Source organism: Jaculus jaculus, chromosome 10, assembly GCF_020740685.1.
Source record: "Jaculus jaculus isolate mJacJac1 chromosome 10, mJacJac1.mat.Y.cur, whole genome shotgun sequence".
Taxonomy (NCBI): domain Eukaryota; kingdom Metazoa; phylum Chordata; class Mammalia; order Rodentia; family Dipodidae; genus Jaculus; species Jaculus jaculus.
This window is the reverse complement of record NC_059111.1, coordinates 37936820-37956098: the sequence shown is the minus strand read 5'-3', so window position 1 is coordinate 37956098 and position 19279 is coordinate 37936820. Positions and strand designations below refer to the sequence as shown.

General features: G+C 40.0%; 1 protein-coding gene across 4 annotated transcripts in view; it reads left to right on the top strand.

The window, feature by feature from the left end:
* Senp6 (SUMO specific peptidase 6) overlaps window positions 1–19279 on the top strand; it is a 134140-nt gene that overhangs the window by 98501 nt on the left and 16360 nt on the right. For all 4 annotated transcript variants that reach the window (XM_045160412.1, XM_045160411.1, XM_045160414.1 and 1 more), the window contains 6 exons: window positions 1998–2215; window positions 5828–5937; window positions 6036–6152; window positions 9961–10080; window positions 11573–11665; window positions 18138–18544. In XM_045160412.1, the coding sequence (XP_045016347.1) occupies window positions 1998–2215; window positions 5828–5937; window positions 6036–6152; window positions 9961–10080; window positions 11573–11665; window positions 18138–18544 (1065 nt within the window). The remainder of the gene's footprint in view (window positions 1–1997; window positions 2216–5827; window positions 5938–6035; window positions 6153–9960; window positions 10081–11572; window positions 11666–18137; window positions 18545–19279) is intronic.

The window sequence follows — 19279 nt, the reverse complement described above, 5'->3', positions numbered from 1 at the left end:
TATTTAGTCCTTTGAGTCTTAGTATATCCTAGATATTAGTCCTCTGTCAGATGTATAGCTAGTAAAAATTTTCTCCCATTCTGTAGGTTGCTTCTTTGCTTTATTCAGTGTCCTTTCCTGTACAAAAGCCTTGTAATTTCATGAAGTCCCAGTGGTAGATTAGTGGTTTTATTTCCTGAGCTACTGGGGTTATACTCAGAAAGTTGTTACCTATGCTCAAATGTTGAAGGGTTTCCCCTACTTTTTTCTCTAGTAGCTTCAGAGTTTTGAGTCTGATATTAAGGTCTTTGATCCATTTGGACATAACTCTTGTGCATGGATAGAGATAAGGATCTATTTTCATCCTTCTACATATAGATATCTAGTTTTCCCCCCACAATTTGTTCAAGATGCTGTCTTTGAATTCACGGAGCTGCGGAAAAAGGCGCAATGGAGGTTTTAATGTGTGTGCGAGTTGAGGTGGTGAGTGCCGCGGGTGGATGTGCGTGGGCCATCTCCCGTGGCCTTGGGGTTTGGGTGCAGGCGCGCACCATCCCCTGTGGCGTTGGAGGTGGAGGGTTTGCGCAGGCGTGCACCCTTGGCCTTGACGGGGGGCGGGGGGGAGCGTGAGTGAGTGATTTAGAGTGTGTGTGGGGGGGGGGGGAGACAGAAAGGTGGAAGGTTCTAAATTAGCTGTTTTCTACTTCTGCGAGCTATTCTAACGGAAAATAATAATTAAAATGAAGTATCAACATGAACAGCTCTTTTTAGAAATTTTAGACAGTAAAAACAATTTTTACATGGAAAAAAAAAAGATGCTGTCTTTTCTCCAGTTATACTTATACTTTTAATTATACTTACACTTCAGCATTTTTGTCAAAGAGGATGTGGCTATAGCTGCCCTGACTTACATCTGGGTGGGTCCTCTGTTCTGTTCCATTGATCTACCTGTCTGTTTTTGTGCCAGTACCATGCTGTTTTTGTTACTATGGCTCTGTAATACAGGGCAAAATCAGGTATAGTGATATCTGATTTTTGTTGCTCAAAATTGTTTTGGATGTGGGAGGATATTTGTGCTTTCAAATGAATTTTAGGATTTTTTTTTCTATTTCTGTGAAGAATACCATTGGAATTTTGATGGGGATTGCATTAAATGTATAGATTGCTTTAGTAAGATTGCCATTTTCACAATATTGATTCATCCAATCCAAGAACTTGGCATATTTTTCCAATGTCTTCTGCAGTTTCTGTCTTGAGTTTGTTAAAGTTTTCATTGTAGAGATCCTTCACTTCCTTGATTAGGTTTATTCTATTCTATTTATTTATTTATTGAGGTAATTGTGAACAGGAGTGATTTCCTGATTTCATACTTAGCATGTTTGTTGTTAGTATATAAGATGGCTACTGATTTCTGTGTTTTTATCCTGCTATGTTGCTTAAAGTATTTTATCTGCTCTAACAATTTGCTGGTAGAATCTTTAGGGTCCCTTGTGTATAGAATCATACCATCTGCAAGTAATGATAATTTGATCTGTTAATTTCCAATCTTTATCTGTTTTATGTGTTCTTTTAAAAAATCTTTTTATTTATTTGTAAGCATATAGAGATAGAAGACAGACAGAGAATGGGCATGTCAGGGCCTCCAACTGCTGCAGACTCTACATGTGTCATACATGTGCTACGTTGTACATCTGGCTTAACATGGGTACTGAGGAATCAAACTTGGGGACTAAGGTCATTAGGCAAGTGCCCTAACCACTGAGCAATCACTGTATGTAGCCCTTTGTTTTTTGTTTTTTTGTTTTGTTTTGTTTTTTTTGAGCTGGTATAACTGTGAAGCCCAGACTGGCCTGAAGCTCTCTATTTAGCCCACACTGTCTTCAAACTTGCACTAATTTTCTTGCCTCAGCCTCCCAAGTACTGGAATTACAGAAAGTCATTTTCACACTTAATAGTTGTTGGCTCTTTCCAGCTATTTATTTTCTTATCCTTTCAGGCTTGTATTTCTTTTTTTACAGGTTTAGAAGAACAATACATAATTTTAATTTTTCAAAATGGACTTGATCCTCAGGCAAATATGGTATTTGAAAGCATCATTACTGACATTGGTATAAAGAATAATGTTTCCAACTTTTTTGCAAAAATTCTCTTTGATGAAGCTAACAGCAGACTTGTTGCTTGTACAAGAAGCTATGAAGAGAGCATCAAAGGAAATTGTCTACCAAAAGAAAGCAAGGTGAAAACTGTAATTATGTTTAAATTTTTTAATACTTTATTTCCTTATGTGCAAACAGAGAGAGATAATGAATATGGGTTGGCCAGAGCCTCTAAGCCACTGCAAATGCACCTCAGACACATGTGTCACTTTGTACATCCGGCTTTTTGTTTGTACTGGGGAATTGAACCTGGTTCTGTAGGCTTTGCAGGCAAGTATCTTGACCATTGAGCCATCAACACAGCCTATGTTTAAGTTTTTTTCCATAATTTTAATAATGGGAAGCCAGGCATGGTGGTACATGCCTTTAATCCCAGCACTTGGGAGGCAGGGATAGGAGGGAGGATCACTGTGAGTCCAAGGTCATCCTGAAACTACATAGTGAATTCCAGGTCAGAGTGAGACCCTACCTCTAAAAGCCAAAATAAATAGATAATAATGTATATTTGTTTGTTTACTTTTTTTTCAGTGCTGAGGGTCAAACCTAAGGCTTCATCCAAACTAGGTTGACTCCTTGCCACTGAGCCATACCCCAGGAATAATGAGTTTTGCTAGGTGTAGTAGTGCACACCTTTACTCCTAGCACTCAGGAGGCAGAGGTAGGAGGATTTCTGTGAGCTCAAGGCCAGCCTGAGACTACAGAGTGAATTCCAGGTCAACGTGGGATAGAGCAAGACTACCTCATTAAACCAAAAATAAAAAGTAATTTATTTTATTTTTTAAATTATTTATTTTTATTTATTTGAGAGTGACAGAGAGATAGAAAGGGGCAAAGAGAGGGAGGGAGAGAATGGGCACGCCAGGTCCTCTAGCCACTGTGGACGAACTCCAGATGCATGTGCCCCCTTATGCATCTGGCTAACGTGGGTCCTGGGGAGTCGAGCCTCGAACCAGGGTCCTTGGGCTTCACAGGCAAGCACTTAAATACTAAGCCATCTCTCCAGCCCTAATAAGTAATTTTAAAGGGAAATAGTTCTTTGAGTACTGTTCAGTTTTTAAATAATTGCTTTAATATTTTTATTTGTGAGCAGAAAGAGAAGGGAAAAAAGAAATAATGAATGGGAACATCAAGACCTCTTGCTACTGTAAATGAATTCCAGATTGATGTACAACATTGTGTATCTGGCTTTGAATGTAGGCCAGCAGGCTTTGCAAACAAGTGCCTCTTTTTGGTTTTTTGAGGTAGGGTTTCACTGTAGCCCAGGCTGACCTAGAATTCACTCAGTGTGGCCTTGAGCTTCCTGTGATCCTCCTACCTCTGCCTCCGGAAAGCTGGGATTAAAGGTATGCGCCACCACACCTGGCCTGACTAGTGCCTTTTATCACTCTACTGCTCATTTTGATGTGACTTTTAAAATTCCATTTTAAGCTGGGTGTGGTGGCACACACCTTTAATCCCAGCCCTTGGAAGGTTGAGGTAGACAGATCACCGTGAGGTCAAGGCAGTCACCCTGAGACTATATAGTTAATTCCAGGTCAGCCTGGGCCAGAGTGAGACCCTACCTCAAAAATACAAAAAGAAAGCCGGGTGTGGTGGTGCACGCCTTTAATCCCAGCACTCAGGAGGCAGAGGTAGGAGGATCACTGTGAGTTCGAGAGGCCACCCTGAGATTACATAGTGAATTCCAGGTCAGCCTGAGCTAGATTGAGACCCTACCTCAAAGAAAAAAATTCATTTTAGAGTTTTAATTTGCTTTTATTTGTGATTCTGAAGCACCCTGTATCAAAACAATGATAGTAGATAGTGTTAGAAAACAAACAGCACTTGGTAGAGTTCTTTGAATCATTTTTGGTTCTTTTCATACTCTGTTTTTATCTTTTTCTCTGATATTCTTTACACCTGTCTCCCAGAATACACATACATACAGTACTGCATTCAAATAGATTGTTACCCTGTGTCCCGGGGTTGAAATTTTGTTCCTAGAATATGGTACCTGTTTTTCTTTTAAATGCACAGTAGTTATTGTTGGAATTAAGGAATATATACATTGTTTGAGGTTTTTTTTTTCTTTTATTTTGAGGTGGATTTCACTCTATATTCTCAGGGTGGCCTTGAACTCATGGAGATCCTCCTACCTCTGCCTCCCAAGTGCTGGAATTAAAGGTGTGTTCCACTATACCTGGCTGAGATTTTTTTTTTTTTTTTTTTTTTTTTTTGGTTTTTCAAGGTAGGGTCTCACTGGTCCAGGCTGACCTGGACTTAACTGTGTAGTCTCAGGGTGGCCTCAAACTCTCTGTGTTCCTCTTACCTGTGCCTCCCAAGTGCTGAGATTAAAGGCATGTGCTACCATGCTTGGCTAGAACATTTTTTTTTAAATCTATTTATTAGAGATGGAGAATAGGAACACCAGGGCCTCTATAGCCATTGCAAACGAACTCCAGATGCATGCGCCACCATGTGCATCTGGCTTGCATGGGACCTGGAGAATCAAACCAGAGTCCTTATTCTTTGCTAAGGATTAAAAACAGGGCCTGGTCCATGTAAGCAAGTGCTCTACCATTCAGCTCCATCTCCAGCCCCAAGAGACACTCTTGGTGATAGTTGAGTGAGACATCACTTATTTTGTGGTTGGGAGAACTGCTCTTCTTTTGTAGAGTTAGCTAACAGGAGATAATGCTGCTAGAGTAGGTAGGAAGGACAAGATTCATTCCCAGGCTCTTCCTTCCGTCAACTGTTAAGCTCTGTGGAGGACTGAAGTTCACTGAGGACTGGAGTTTCCTGAGCTCTTGCCCCCACATCCCGTGGGTTGTGTAGCCATTGGATTTAGGTAATTCTTCACAGCTATTAGGGAAAGAAAACTTCTGGGCTGGAGAGATGGCTTAGTGGTTAAGGCCCTTGCCTGCAAAGCCAAAGAACCCAGATTTGACTCCCCAGGACCCATACATGCAAGATGTTTGCAGTGGCTAAAGACCCTGGCATGTCCATTCTCTCCCCCCACCCTTTCTCTCTCAAATAAATAAATACATTTTTAAATGTAAAAAAAGACAGAACTTTTGTTTAAGGTTCTTTGAATCTTAGTTATCTAGTGTGGTTCAGTATGAACAGTAGAAATCTTTCAGAGATAAGATATGGGAAAACCATTATTTATCTGCAAGCTGCAGATAAAAGGAGAGGCCCCTGATCATGCCTGACTATTGCTTGTAATTGTTAAGCATTATACATAGTTCTAGATTCTTTTTGTCTCCTTTTTAATTTTTTTTTTTGTTTATTTATTTATATTTGAGAGCAACAGACATAGAGAGAAAGAGGCAGAGAGAGAAAGAAACAGCATCTTGCTTTGTAGCCATGACTAGCCTGGAACTAACTTTGTAGACCAGACTGACCTTAAAGTTAAGGATGGTGGTGCATGCCTTTAATCCTAACATTCTGAAGACAGAGGTGGATTGCTGCAAGTTCAAGGCCACCCTGAGACTAAATAGTGAATTCCAGGTCAGCCTGGGTTAGAGTGAAACTCCCCAAAAAACTTAGGTGACTCACCTTCTGGTGCCTCCCAAGTGTTGGGATTATAGGTATTCAGAACCATGCCTGGCCTTTCCTGTCCCTTTTAATTGAAAAGCTTTCTGAATTTGTACTTACTCTTTATAGAAAAATTTTCCAGCTTCATAAATTGATGATTTACTTTTCTGTTCCAGGTGTCCGTTGAATCTAAAATACAACTTAGAAGCAAACAAGAATTCCAGTTTTTTGATGATGAGGAAGAAACAGGAGAGAGCCACACCATCTTCATTGGACCTGTGGAGAAGTAAGAGAATTGTTTTGCATTTGCAGTGCTTTAAATTTTGTTCTATTTATCATGTTTCAACTATACATATGTATAAACTTTTACTTATTTTATTGCAGATTGATAGTGTATCCACCACCCCCGGCTAAGGGAGGCATCTCTGTCACTAATGAGGACCTGCACTGTCTAAGTGAAGGAGAATTTTTAAATGATGTTATTATAGACTTTTATTTGAAGTAAGCTAACTAGCCTTTTAGTAAACCTTGAATATTGTCATATTGTACGTTTGTGTGTATGTATATATTTGTGTGTGCATATATATATAAGAGAGAGAGAAAGAATTGGTACACCAGAGCCTCAGCCACTGCAATCAAACTCTAGATGCTTGTGCCACCTAGTGGACATGTGTGACCTTGCACTTGCCTCAACTTTGTGTCTGGCCAACAGATCTAGAAGGTGGAACATGGGTCCTTAGGCTTCACAGGTAAGTGTCTTAACCACTGAGCCATCTCTCCACTCTGTGTTTCCACATTTTTAAAATGAGACTATTTAATTGGGTTATGAGAATTAATTGTTGTAATATTTGCCAGGTAGTTGGAAAAATGCCCAGCACATACAAAGTTTTCATAAAAAGTGATCTTATAATACACCAGTTATTATATAATAACTATGTATATGAAACTAAATAGAACTTAGCTTCAGTATATTCAGATGATTGTAGACTTCAGAACCACTCTTTCAACAATTGCTGAGACAATTAGAAAGGAAAATAATACTGTACAGAAGATGTCAGTACCGTCAACCCACAGAATCTTTTTGACATCAGGAAATAACATGTTCTTTTTTTTTTCAAAGTAGGGTCTCACTGTATCCCAGGCTGACCATGATGGAATTCACTATGTAATCTCAGGCTGGCCTCAAACGCACAGTGATCCTCCGACTTCATCCTTCCAAGTGCTAGGATTAAAGACGTTTACCACCATACCTGGCTTTTTTATTATTATTAGCAGCTTCCATAAGCATAGACAATAAACATAGACCATGATAATTCCTCCACTCTTATTCTCCCCCTCTCAAATCCACCCTCCATCAAATCCCTTTCCCATTCTGTTTAGTCTCTTATTTTGATGTCATCATCTTTCCTGTTAGAAAGGTCTATTTAGGTAGTTTCAGGCACTGCAAGTATCATGAATATCAAGGCCATTTTGTGTCTGGAAGGTTGTATTGTAAGCAACCCTACCTTTCCTTTGGCTCTTACATTCTTTCTACCACCTCTTCCCCAATGGACACTGAGCCTTGGAGGGTGTGATAGAGGTGTCTCAGTGCTGAACACTGCACTGTCACTTCTTCTCAACATTCTGGCAACTTTTGGGTCACCCAGTAGTCACCACCATCTGAAAAGAGAAGCTTCTCTAACCAAAAGTGAGAGTAGCATTAATATATAGGCATAAACATTGAGAAAAGTGCTTTCAAGGCAGTTTGGTGGGCATAATATGTGCACTCAGCCAGATACCAGCAGGCATTAAGGAAGTAGCATATTTCTTATTCAAGTTTACTATTTAATTTTTCCAAGGGCACTGTTTTACCTTGCTTATAAATACAACCTCATGGGCCTGGTGTGGTAGCACATACCTTGAATCCCAGCACTTGAGAGGCAGAAGTAGGAGGATTGTCTTGAACTCAAGGCCATTTACATAGTAAATCTCAGGCCAGCCTGGACTAGATTGAGCCTCTACCTGGAAAAACCAAAAAAAATAAAATAAAACCTCACAGACCAGGTTCAATTCCTCAGTACCCACATAAAGCATATGCACACAATGGACCTGTCCCTGTGGTTTATTTGCAGTGGCAGGAAGCCTTGGCCAAAGCATGCTTCTTTCCTTCCTTTCTCTCTGTCTCTCAAGTAATTCTCATTGGTTTTTCAAGGTAGGGTCTCACTCTAGCCCAGGGTGACCTGGAATTCACTATGCCATGTCAGAGTGGCTTCGAGCTCGTGGCATTCCACCTACCTCTGCCTTTCAAGTGCTAGAATTAAGGGCGTGTGCCACCACGCCCAGTTCTCAAAAAGTTTTAGTTTAAAAAAAAAATGGGCTGGAGAGATGGCTTAGCGGTTAAGGCACTTGCCTACAAAGCCAAAGGACCCAGGTTCGATTCCCCAGGACCCATGTAAGCCAGATACACAAAGTGGCACATGCATCCGGGGTTCATTTGCAGTGGCTAAAGGCCCTGGTGTGCCCATTCTTTCTCTCTCCCTCCCTCCTTCTTTCTCTGTCTCTCTTAAAATAAATTTAAATGTGGTGGCACACACCTTTAATCCCAGCACTTGGGAGGCAGAGGTAAGAGGATTGCCATTGAGTTCGAAGCCTCCCTGAAACTACATAGTGAATTCTGGGTTAGCCTTTGCTAGAGTGAGACCCTCCCTCGAAAAACAAAAAAATATAAGGGGGCTGGAGAGATGGTTTAGAAGTTAAGGCATTTGCCTGCGAAGTCAAAGAACCTAGGTTTGATTCCCTAGGACCCACATAAGCCAGATACACAAGGTGGCACATTTGTCTGGAGTTTGTTTGTAGTGGCTAGAGGCCTGGTATGCCCATTCTCTCTTTGTCTGCCTCTCTATCTGCTTCTTTCTCCCCCTCTCAACTTAATAAATCATCAAAATTAAAAACTTTAAAATAAGAAAGAAAAGCAAACAAATAAATTTTAAGAAGATGCTGTTTGGGGCTGGGGAGATAGCTCAGCAGTAGAGCACTTGCCTACTAGTGTGTGTGGAGCCCTGGGTTTGATCCCCTACTATGCCGCTAATTTCAAGGATAGTCAGCAGAGATGTGAAAATATTTTAAACATCAATATTTAACATAGATTTGCCAATCAAAACAATAATGTGATAATACTCCATACCCCACTAGGATGACTACTATCTAAAAAGAAGAAAATTGCACATATTGGTGAGGATATAAAGGAACTGGAAACTTTGTGCACTGGTAGTGCTGTGAAATGTCTCAGCCACTATGGGAAACCATACAGTCATTCCTAAAAAATTAAAAGTGAAACTGCCACATGAGCCAGAGATGTTACTTCTGACAAATACCAAAATAACTTGTTACAAGGGCTGGAAGTGGTAGTGCATGCCTTTAATCTCAGCACTTGGGAGGCAGAGGTAGGAAGATCACTATGAGTTCTAGGCCAGTCAGACTGTGTAGTGAATTCCAGGTCAGCCTGGGCTAGAGTGAGACCCTACCTCAAAAAAATGAAGAAAAAGGGGAGAAAAAAAAAAAAAAAAAACTATGTTTGAGGGTTAAAGAGATGGCTCCGTGAGAAAAGTGCTTGCTTGCAAAACCTAATGACCTAGGTTCAATTTTCTCAGTACCCACATAAAGCCAGATGCACCAAGTGGCACATGTGTCTGGAGTTTGTTTCCTGTGGCAGGAGGCCCTCACATACCCATCCCTGCCCTCCTCCCCTGCCTACTGTTTTGAATAATTTCACTGTGACAAGCCTTTGTGCAGAGATGTGCTTACTTGCTTTTCTAATTCACTGTAGTCTTGTGTTTCATAATTTAGTTTTTGTTTTTATCTGTATGTATTTGTGGGGGGCAGGTGCTAGGGCATGCATCCCACACATGAAGTTTAGAGGACAAGTTTTTGGTCAGTACTCACTGGGTTTCTCTCGCTCGCTTGCTGTTGTTTTTGCTGTGCTTGCAGCAGGCTTTTATAAAACTCTGTCTCTGTCTCCCTTCTCACAGTCAGTATGCTAGCATATGAGCTTGCCGTAGAATTTGAGGACAACTTGAGTCATGAACCCTGAGCAGAGAATAATTAATCCATTGAGCATCTCCACAGCCCAGTGTTAGATCTTTTCAGTCATATTTTTACCCTGAAGGACTGCTTGCCATTATCTGAAGCTAATCTGGTGATTATCATTGTCTAAACTTCATTTCTAAGAGATGCTGATAGCAGTAGATAAATAAATGTTCGGTCACCGTTTGACTATTTTTATATCAAGTGAACTGCTATCCATTATTAAAATTATTTTTGCTTATAATAGATATTTGGTGCTTGAAAAACTGAAGAAAGAAGAAGCTGACCGAATTCATATATTTAGTTCTTTTTTCTATAAACGCCTTAATCAGAGAGAGAGAAGAAATCATGAAACAACTAATCTATCGTAAGTCACTCATATTTAAGTCAGCCATTATTTCTGGTTCATTCATAGTGCAGTGTAAATGCCATTGATTTTTATGTAGTCTTCTGTAGGGAATAATGTTGAAAGAACATAATGTCTATCCATTTTTGATACAGGTACAGTTGCCTCCCAAAAATACTATTTAGTCTTAGTGAATTGAATTCATGGTTACAAAATAAAGGGCCAGTGATACTTCAACCCCCACACAAATCCTTGGGACTCATTTGATGTCTCTAGCCAGGAAAAGACACACAGACTCAGGTTCCATTCTCATTCTTCAGTTTCTTGTTCAACCCTGTAATCTTTTACTGGTTGTAGGGTTTATGTCACTTATTTATATTGAATGACAACATTTATTTCACTACTAGTTTACAAAATTATGTACTTCAACAATATTCTGATATCTCTAGCACACCTTAGAATGCATAGGTATTATAGGTCTAATACCTAGAATACTGTTTCCCAAATATGATCAACTTTTTTTTTTATTTCTTAGGTACTTATAAATTTCACAATTTGTGCCATCAGTGATACCAAGAGAGAAAACATATGATTCTTTTTTTTCAGTGCTTAATTAGAGCCTTGCTCATGTCGAACTACCAAGCACTCTACCACTGAGCTATATCCCAGCCCTCAATCTGTACTTTTAATAGACTCGATAATTCTTATTCAAGTTAAGAAAATTGTATTTTGCTTCTCATACTTGAGTTGTTTATTTATAATATTCTTTCTGGGGCTGGAGAGATGGCTTAGCGGTTAAGCGCTTGCCTGTGAAGCCTAAGGACCCCAGTTCGAGGCTCGGTTCCCCAGGTCCCACGTTAGCCAGATGCACAAGGGGGCGCACGCGCCTGGAGTTCGTTTGCAGAGGCTGAAAGCCCTGGCGCGCCCATTCTCTCTCTCTCCCTCTATCTGTCTTTCTCTCTGTGTCTGTCGCTCTCAAATAAACAAATAAATAATAAATAAATAAAAATTATAATATTCTTTCTGTATAATGATAACATTTAGCTCTAATACTTGGTGGCAATGGTGAAATGATGGAATTGGCACATGATTTCATATCTGCCATCATGTCTTGGGTTGATTGATGTTATGTAGGATGTAAATACAATTTTCTCCTATGTTAGCAGTTTTTGCTTGATGAGAGTCACTGATTGTGAGAACTGTTCAGAATCTGTGCTGCTTCACAATTGTCAGATGGTGTTTACTTTTCCTGTTCCTTCCTTTAATTACCATTATGCCACACTCTGAAAAATCTCTCCACGTGGTTGCTAGCACCAATAGTAAAATAGAAAATTAAAAAATAAAATGGTGGAGAGGGAAGTTCAGACAAGAGAAACAGTGGAAACTTTAATTAAGAGGAGGATTAAATATGTTTACCTTCCTTATTCAGTAATGGGCTGCTCCTTGCTTTCTTAGTCTTATCCAAGATGTCCTGTTCTTTCCTAGGAGCTAACAGCTTATCCCTTTCTTACAGAATACAACAAAAAAGACATGGGAGAGTAAAAACATGGACCCGACATGTAGATATTTTTGAGAAGGATTTTATTTTTGTACCCCTTAATGAAGCGTGAGTAAGAATTTTATGTAAATGTGGTGGTGGTCTTTATAAAATGTATGAAATGAAAATTTTATTTTAAAACAACAACATACTGTCTGAAATTTGTTTTGTTTGTCATGATATTTTCCTCCTATTATGATGGTCTTGTGTAGATAGTGTCAGGCACTGTGAGGTCGTGGATATCCAGGCCATTTTGTGTCTGGAGGAGTATGTTGTAAGGAGTTCTACCCTTCCTTTGGCTTTTACATTCTTTCTGCCACCTCTTCTGCAATGAACCCTGACACTCTTACGCTTTTAACCATAAAGGAAAAGGTGGTTAGATTTGTCATTTACTCAAATTGAAAATCATGCTATTAGATGCAATGTTCTAAGTAGTAGTTAGGAGGAGATGTTTAGAATGTTAGTGTCCTTCCGTAACTCCAAAGGCATTTCTGTTTAGGATAGCTATATTATTTACTTAATAAAGAGAGAAACAAAGAAAGGCTACCAAGTGTGGTTACACACCTTGAATCCCAGCACTCAGGAGGCAGAGGTAAGAGGATTGCCATGCATTCAAGGCCACCCTGAGACTACATTCCAGGTCAGCTTAGGCTAGAGCAAGACCCTGCCCTTGAAACCTCAAGGAAGATTAAAAAAAAAGACAAGGGTGAATATATGGGCACCCCAGGGCCTTCTGCCACTGTAAACAAATTCTAGATACATGTAGCACTTTGTGCATCTAGCATATAGTTAGGACTTGACAGGTTTTAGAGGATGGTGTTTTGTTAAAGACAGCCTCTCATTTATCTTAGGTTGGCCTTGAACTTACTATGTAGCCAAAGATGATCTTGAACTCCTGAACTTTTTGCTAGCACTTCCTTTATGCTAGTGTTACAGCTATGCAACACCATACTGGTCTTATGTAGTGCTGGAAATTGACCCAAGGCATCTTGCATTTTAGGCAGGTTCACTGAGCTACTTCCCCAGCCCTTTTGTTTATTTTCTTTTTTTATGTCCTACAGCCAGTGAGCACCAGAAATGAGAACACTCACCATGGACAATTACAGGATCACTCAGTAACCCCCCCCCCAAAAAAAAAGCCCATAAGAAAGAATGTGGTCATTGGTTTGGTTATTTAGGGAGCTTGTCTAAGGTTGGAATGGGTCATGAAATTGCATTTACTAATCTAGCAAAAGGGTAGATAATGTTTAGTATTTTGTGGGTTGCACTGTTGCATTTGAGGTATATACAATGTTGAGGTGGAGGATTCTGCAAGAGGGCTGCCCCATCCATATAAGTGAAAAATAGCCTCAAATTACTATGTCTTGTTTGTGGTGTTTTTTTTTTTTTTGAAGGCCACAAATATTTATAGACACCATCTATATTAGAAAGGCCATTGTCTCTCATCTCATTTTTCTGATGATGTTAATTTGTGTTAAAGTAAACTTTATAAACTGTTGGGAGTGTGGTAATTGCCAAAGAAAAAATTAGGAACTGGATATGATTAACCCATAACAAAATGGCCTATCTTAGCTTCTTCTAACATTGATGATTCAAAATTATTGTAAACACTAGTAAAGTGACTCATAAAAATAAAACCTGGCCTTTTGAGGTTGGAGGTAATCACCCAATTAGGAAAAAAGAATTTTTTTAGTTGCAATAGAGACTTTGTGGTTCATCTTTATTGGCATAGTTAAGAAATGTTAAAAATTTCCAGGTGTGGTGGTACATGCCTTTAATCCCAACACTTGGAGAGGCAGAGGGCTAGAGCAAGACCCTACCTAAAAAAAAAAAAAATTTAAGGGTTGGAGAGATGGCTTAGAGGTTAAGGCATTTACCTGCAAAGCCTAATGACCTGAGTTCGATTCCCCAGTACCCATGTAAAGCCAGACGCAAAGTGGCATATGTGTCTGGAGTTCTTTTGCAGCAGCTGGAGGCCCTGGTGCACCCACTCTACCTGTCTCTCTTCTCTCTATCTCTCTCTGCTTACAAATAAATAAACATTTAAAAATATTTTTTAAAAAATTTTAAAAAAAAGGAAAGAAAGAAATGTCAAAAACTGTTAGACTATAGCTATAGGTCGAAAATCACCATGTTATACCATATTTCATTAAAATATTTTGTATTTTCATTCCCCCTTACAGACAGGTCTCACATGATAGAGACCAGTATGGTCTCAAACTCACAATCTAGGAACACCTTAAATGTCTGATCCTCCTGCCTCCTCTTCCTGAGTAGTATAATGCTTTGGATTGAACTCAGGGCTTTGTGCAAGTTAAGTAAGGACTCTTACCAACTGAGTTGCATCCCAGTCCCTTTCTCATTAATTTGTTACAAATTTATTTATTTGTGGGCCTGGATAAATTGCTTAGTGGTTAAAGCATTTGCCTGCAAAGCCAAAGGACCTCAGTTCGATTACCCAGGACCCATGTAAGCCAGATGCAAAGGTGGCGCATGCATCTGGAATTCATTTGCAGTGGCTAGAAGCCCTGGTTCACCCATTAATTCTCTCTCTCTCTTTCTCAAATAAATAAATGATTTTTTTAATTACTTATTTGAGAGAGAATGAGAATGAATGGGTACACTGTGGCCTCCTGCCTCTGCAACTGAACAACAAATGCATGTACCACTTTGTGTATCTGGCTGTGCATGGGTACTGGGGACTCAAACCTGGGACATCAGGTTTTACAGGCAAGTGCCTTTAACACTAAGACATCTCCCCAGCACAGTATCATCAATTTTTTAAACACATTTTCTAGATTTCCCTAACTGAGGTGTCACTTGTAATCCCATGTTTTAGAATTGATGAAACAAGGAAGTTGGTATGCTCATTTTGGTTTTCCAAGGTAGGGTCTCACTCTATCTAGCTCAGCCTGACCTGGAATTCACTATGTAGTTCAGGGTGGCCTCGAACCCACAATGATCCTCCTACCTCTGCCTCCCACATGCTGGGATTAAAGGTGTTCACTACCACACCCAGCTGCTCTTTCTTTCTACTACCCTATCCTAACCTAAGCCCATTGCATATGAGAATAACTAACAGGGAAGAAGTGTTCATCCATATGGCCTTTACAATACTGCAGATTAAACCAAACTGTCCGATGAAGCAGTAGTGCTATTTCTTAGTACTAGGGGTAATCTTAACATTTTGCAGAAATAAGAATAGATAATTCTTATCCATGTCAAGGTAATTAGACTCAGAGCTGAGGAGATAATTCAGTGGCTAAAGACACTTGGCTTACAAAGCCTGGCTGCCTGGGTTCAATTTCTTAATTCCCCAATACCCACATAAAGCCATGCACAAAATTGTGTATGCATCTGGAGTTTGTTTGCAGTGGCAAGGGGCCCTGGTACACCCATTCATTCTCTCTCACACATATATACATACAAACTTTTTCAAAAAGGATGTTTAGGCTGGTTACAGCTCAGTGGTAAAGTGTACTCCAAGTTTGACTTCTAGCACTGAGGGGGTGGGGGAACAGGGCCGGGGGGAGGGAATCACATTTTGTTTTTCATTTAGCAGGTATGTATGAGCACTCTACTACATGACATGCTATTGCCCTTAGCCAATAAGCCCTCTTATATCTGTAGCTTGTCTAATACATCCTAGCACATAGACCTGTATCTAGTAAATAATAAGTACTCAAAGAAAATTGTTAAATTGATAACTATTAGCTTAGGCCACATAGCTTCTTAGTATCCTACTGTTGGGAGCTGTGATTTGTTGTTCTTGTTGTTGTTTTGGTTTTTCAAGGTAGAGTCTCATTCTAGCCCAGGCTGACCTGGAATTTACTGTGGAGTTTCAGGGTAGCTTTGAACTTATGGCAATCCTCCTACCTCTGCCTCCCGAGTGCTGGGATTAAAGGCATGCACCACCACGCCTGGCTTCCTGACCAACTTTTTTTTTTTTTCAAGGTAGGGTCTCACTCTGGTCCAGGCTGACCTGGAATTAACTCTGTCATCTCAAGGTGGCCTTGAACTCATGGCGATCCTCCTACCTCTGCCTCCCGAGTGCTGGTATTAAAGGCGTGCGCCACCACCATGATTTTTTTTTTTAACTTATTGATTTTATTGTCTTCAAAGTCATAACTGGATCACTTGGCTCTTTCTTTTCTTATCTGCTCCCAGTTTAAAATGTGCATCTAGGGCTGGAGAGATGGCTTAGCGGTTAAGCGCTCGCCTGTGAAGCCTAAGGACCCCGGTTCGAGGCTCGGTTCCCCAGGTCCCACGTTAGCCAAATGCACAAGGGGGCGCACACGTCTGGAGTTCGTTTGCAGAGGCTGGAAGCCCTGGCGCGCCCATTCTCTCTCTCTCCCTCTATCTGTCTTTCTGTGTCTGTCGCTCTCAAATAAATAAATAAATAGTTTTAAAAAAAATGTGCATCTATGGGCTAGAGAGATGGCTTAGCAGTTAAGGCACCTGCTGGCAAAGCCTAAGGACCCAGGTTAGATTCCCTAGTACCCACATAAGCCAGGTGCACATGGTGGCACTTGTGTCTGGAGTTCATTTGCAGTGGCTAGAGGTTTTAATGCACTCATTCTATCTGCCTCTCTCTCTGTCTTTTCTTTTTATTAAATTATTACATTTACTGAGGGAAGTAGAGTCGAGGAAAATATCCACATGGCTAGAGATTCCACATGGAGGACTGGGGTGGGAAGCATGGAAAGAAAAGAGAAAAGAAGCTCCTGCTATGTGGGGAGCTGGAGGGGATAAAGAACCCATGCGAGGGTCCAGCCAAGGAAAAAACTCACCCACAGCTGAAAGTTCCCAAGTGATCAGAGAGCTGTTTGTTTGTTTGTTTGTGTAAGGTGTTGCTGTAGCCCAGGCTGACCTATGTATCTCAGGGTGGCCTCAAACTCATGGTGATCCTCCTATCTCTGCCTCCCAAGTGCTAGGATGAAAGGCGTGCACCACCATGCCCAGCTCTTCTCTTTAAAATAATAAGTAAGGGCTGGAGAGATAGCTTCGTAGGTGGGGTGCTTGCCTGCAAAGCTAGAGGACCCAGGTTTGACTCCCTAGGACCCATGTAAGCCAGATGCACAAGGTGGCACATATGTTTGGGGTTTGTTTACAGCAGCTGAAGGCCCTAGAATGCTCAATGCTCATTCTCTCTTTTTCTATCTGCCTCTTTCTCCCGCAAATAAATAAATTAAAATTATTTTTTAAAAAATAAAGCAATAAATTTTAAAATTTATACGTGTGTTTGTGTGTGTGTGTGTGTGTGTGTGTGTGTGTGTGTGTGTATAGAGAGAGAGAGAGAGAGAGGAGAGAGATTTTTTGAGGCAGGGTCTCGCTATAGCTCAGGGTGGCCTGGAACCTGTTGACAATCCTACCTTTGCCTCCCAAATGCTGGGATTAAAGGTGTATGCCACCACACCCAACAAAAAATAAAATATTTAAAAACTAAAATAAATTGTATCTCTAGCTTTACATGGGTACTTGGAAGTTGAACCCAGGCCTTTAGGCTTTGCAAGCAAGTACCTTTTAATGGCTGGGCCACCTCCCCATCCCCTGTAATTTTAGCCTTTTTCCAGTGCACACTGGTTTTTTTTCCTGAAAGTAGGCATAATCCATCCACTGTAGCTCCTCTGCTTATTGTAATGTTGCTTTCCCCAGACATACAGAGAATCCTTGTCTTTTGTGTACTGTGTTACTTTGTAGGTCTGATGTTTGCCCATATTTCTTTCATTAATATTTAGATATGATCACCATGTTTGAAGAAGCACTCTTGTCAAGAAAAGAATACTTGAGATTTTTTAACAATAGCTAGATTAGTTATATTTCCTTTTAATATTAATGTATTTACTTTTAACATAGCATGATACAGAATTACTTGAATACACATTTTAGCACTTCTAATCTTAGCAATAAAAATATGTATGATAAACTTTTGTAGTTGTTGTTTTTTTTATTTTATTATTTATTTGAGAGAATGGGAGAGAGGAGAAAGAGAGACAGTGAGAGAATGGGTATACCAGGGCCTCCAGCCACTGCAAATGAACTTACATGGGTACTGGGAAATCGAGCCTTGAACCCGGGTCCTTAGGCTTCACAGGCCATTTCACTGCTTGACCACTTGACCATCTCTCCAACCCCTAATTTGTTTGTTTTTTATTTTGAGGCACGGTCTCACTCTAGTTCAAGCTGGCCTCAGACTCACAGGGTCCCTACTTCAGCCTTCCTAGTATTGGGATTATAGGTGTGATCTAGCATGTCTGGCAACCAATTTTGCGAATTCTGAAACAAAATGTTCAAAGGGTTGTTTGAAAAAGTGAATACAGGCTACAAATTTCTAACAAAAATACTGTGTTTTCAGCTTGCATTGTATTCTGTTAACAACTGATCTTATAAAAAGTGAGGACATAAATGAACTGAGATCTGAAAATATCAGTATTAATTTATTCACAAAAGCTTTCAAAGAAACATACCCATTGATATTTAATGCCAAGTATATTAAGCTCTTCCAGTTATATATTTAGTAGTGTCATTTGTTTTTTTACAGTGCACACTGGTTTTTGGCTGTCGTTTGTTTCCCTGGTTTGGAAAAAGCAAAGTACGAACCTAACCCTCATTACCATGAACATGCAGTCATGCAAAAGAGTCCCACTGTAGAGGACAATAAAGTGGACAGCAGCTGTTCACAGAACTCTCCTTCCGCCAAACCTGTCATTAAGAAGATGCTGAACAAAAAGCATTGCTTAGCTGTCACTGACTCACATGCTGGACAGGAAGAAAGTGACCCTTGTCAGAGAAACATGTACAATGTGAAATGTAGTGTGAGAAACAAAAACAGTGCTGTAAGGGAAAATGAAGAATCAGCTAGAAGAGACTCTGCACAACAGGAAGTGGATAGGACTAAAAGTGAGAATGGCCTCCCGGATGGATGTCTAAGTTCCGTGCACCTTCCAGGTATGTACATGTAACAAAAGGAGAGAATCCAAAAAGGGGTCTTTTAAGGAAGCAGATTACATGGTTTCCTTTGTCACGGTTCTGGAAGAATTTATTTACAATACCATTCACTTACTTTGTGGATATAACTCAGATTTTATAGTTACGTGTACTTGTGCAAATGTAGTGACAATCAAAGTATAGAATCTGTCACTCAAAAATACTCTGGTCTCCCTTTAAGTTCAGTCTCCAAGCCGTGAAGTGCAGGTTTGAGATTGTAGTACACAGTCAGTGTCCTCGAAGTGCAGGTTGGAGATTGTAGTACATGGTCAGTGTCCCTTTTGTGAAATCTACAATATTCCAAAATTTGAAGCTTACTACATTCTAACATTATGTCACAAGAAAATAAATCTTCACCTGACCTCTGTGACAGTAGAGTGACACTAAAAATGTTTTTATTTCCTTCCTACAGCACATATAAGGTGTATATGAAAAATAATTTCTTTTTTTCCTTTATTATTTTTTAATTTTTTTATTTTTTGAGGTAGTGTTTTACTCTAGTCCAGGATGACCGGTAATTCACTATAGAGTCTCAGGGTGACCTCAAACTCAAGGTGATTCTCCTACTTATGCCTCCCAAGTGCTGGGACTAAAGGCATGTGGTGCCACCACACCCAATGAAAAATAATTTCTTATATAGACTTGGCATTCATTTTCCTGACATCTCATCATTACACACATATAACCAAAGCCAAA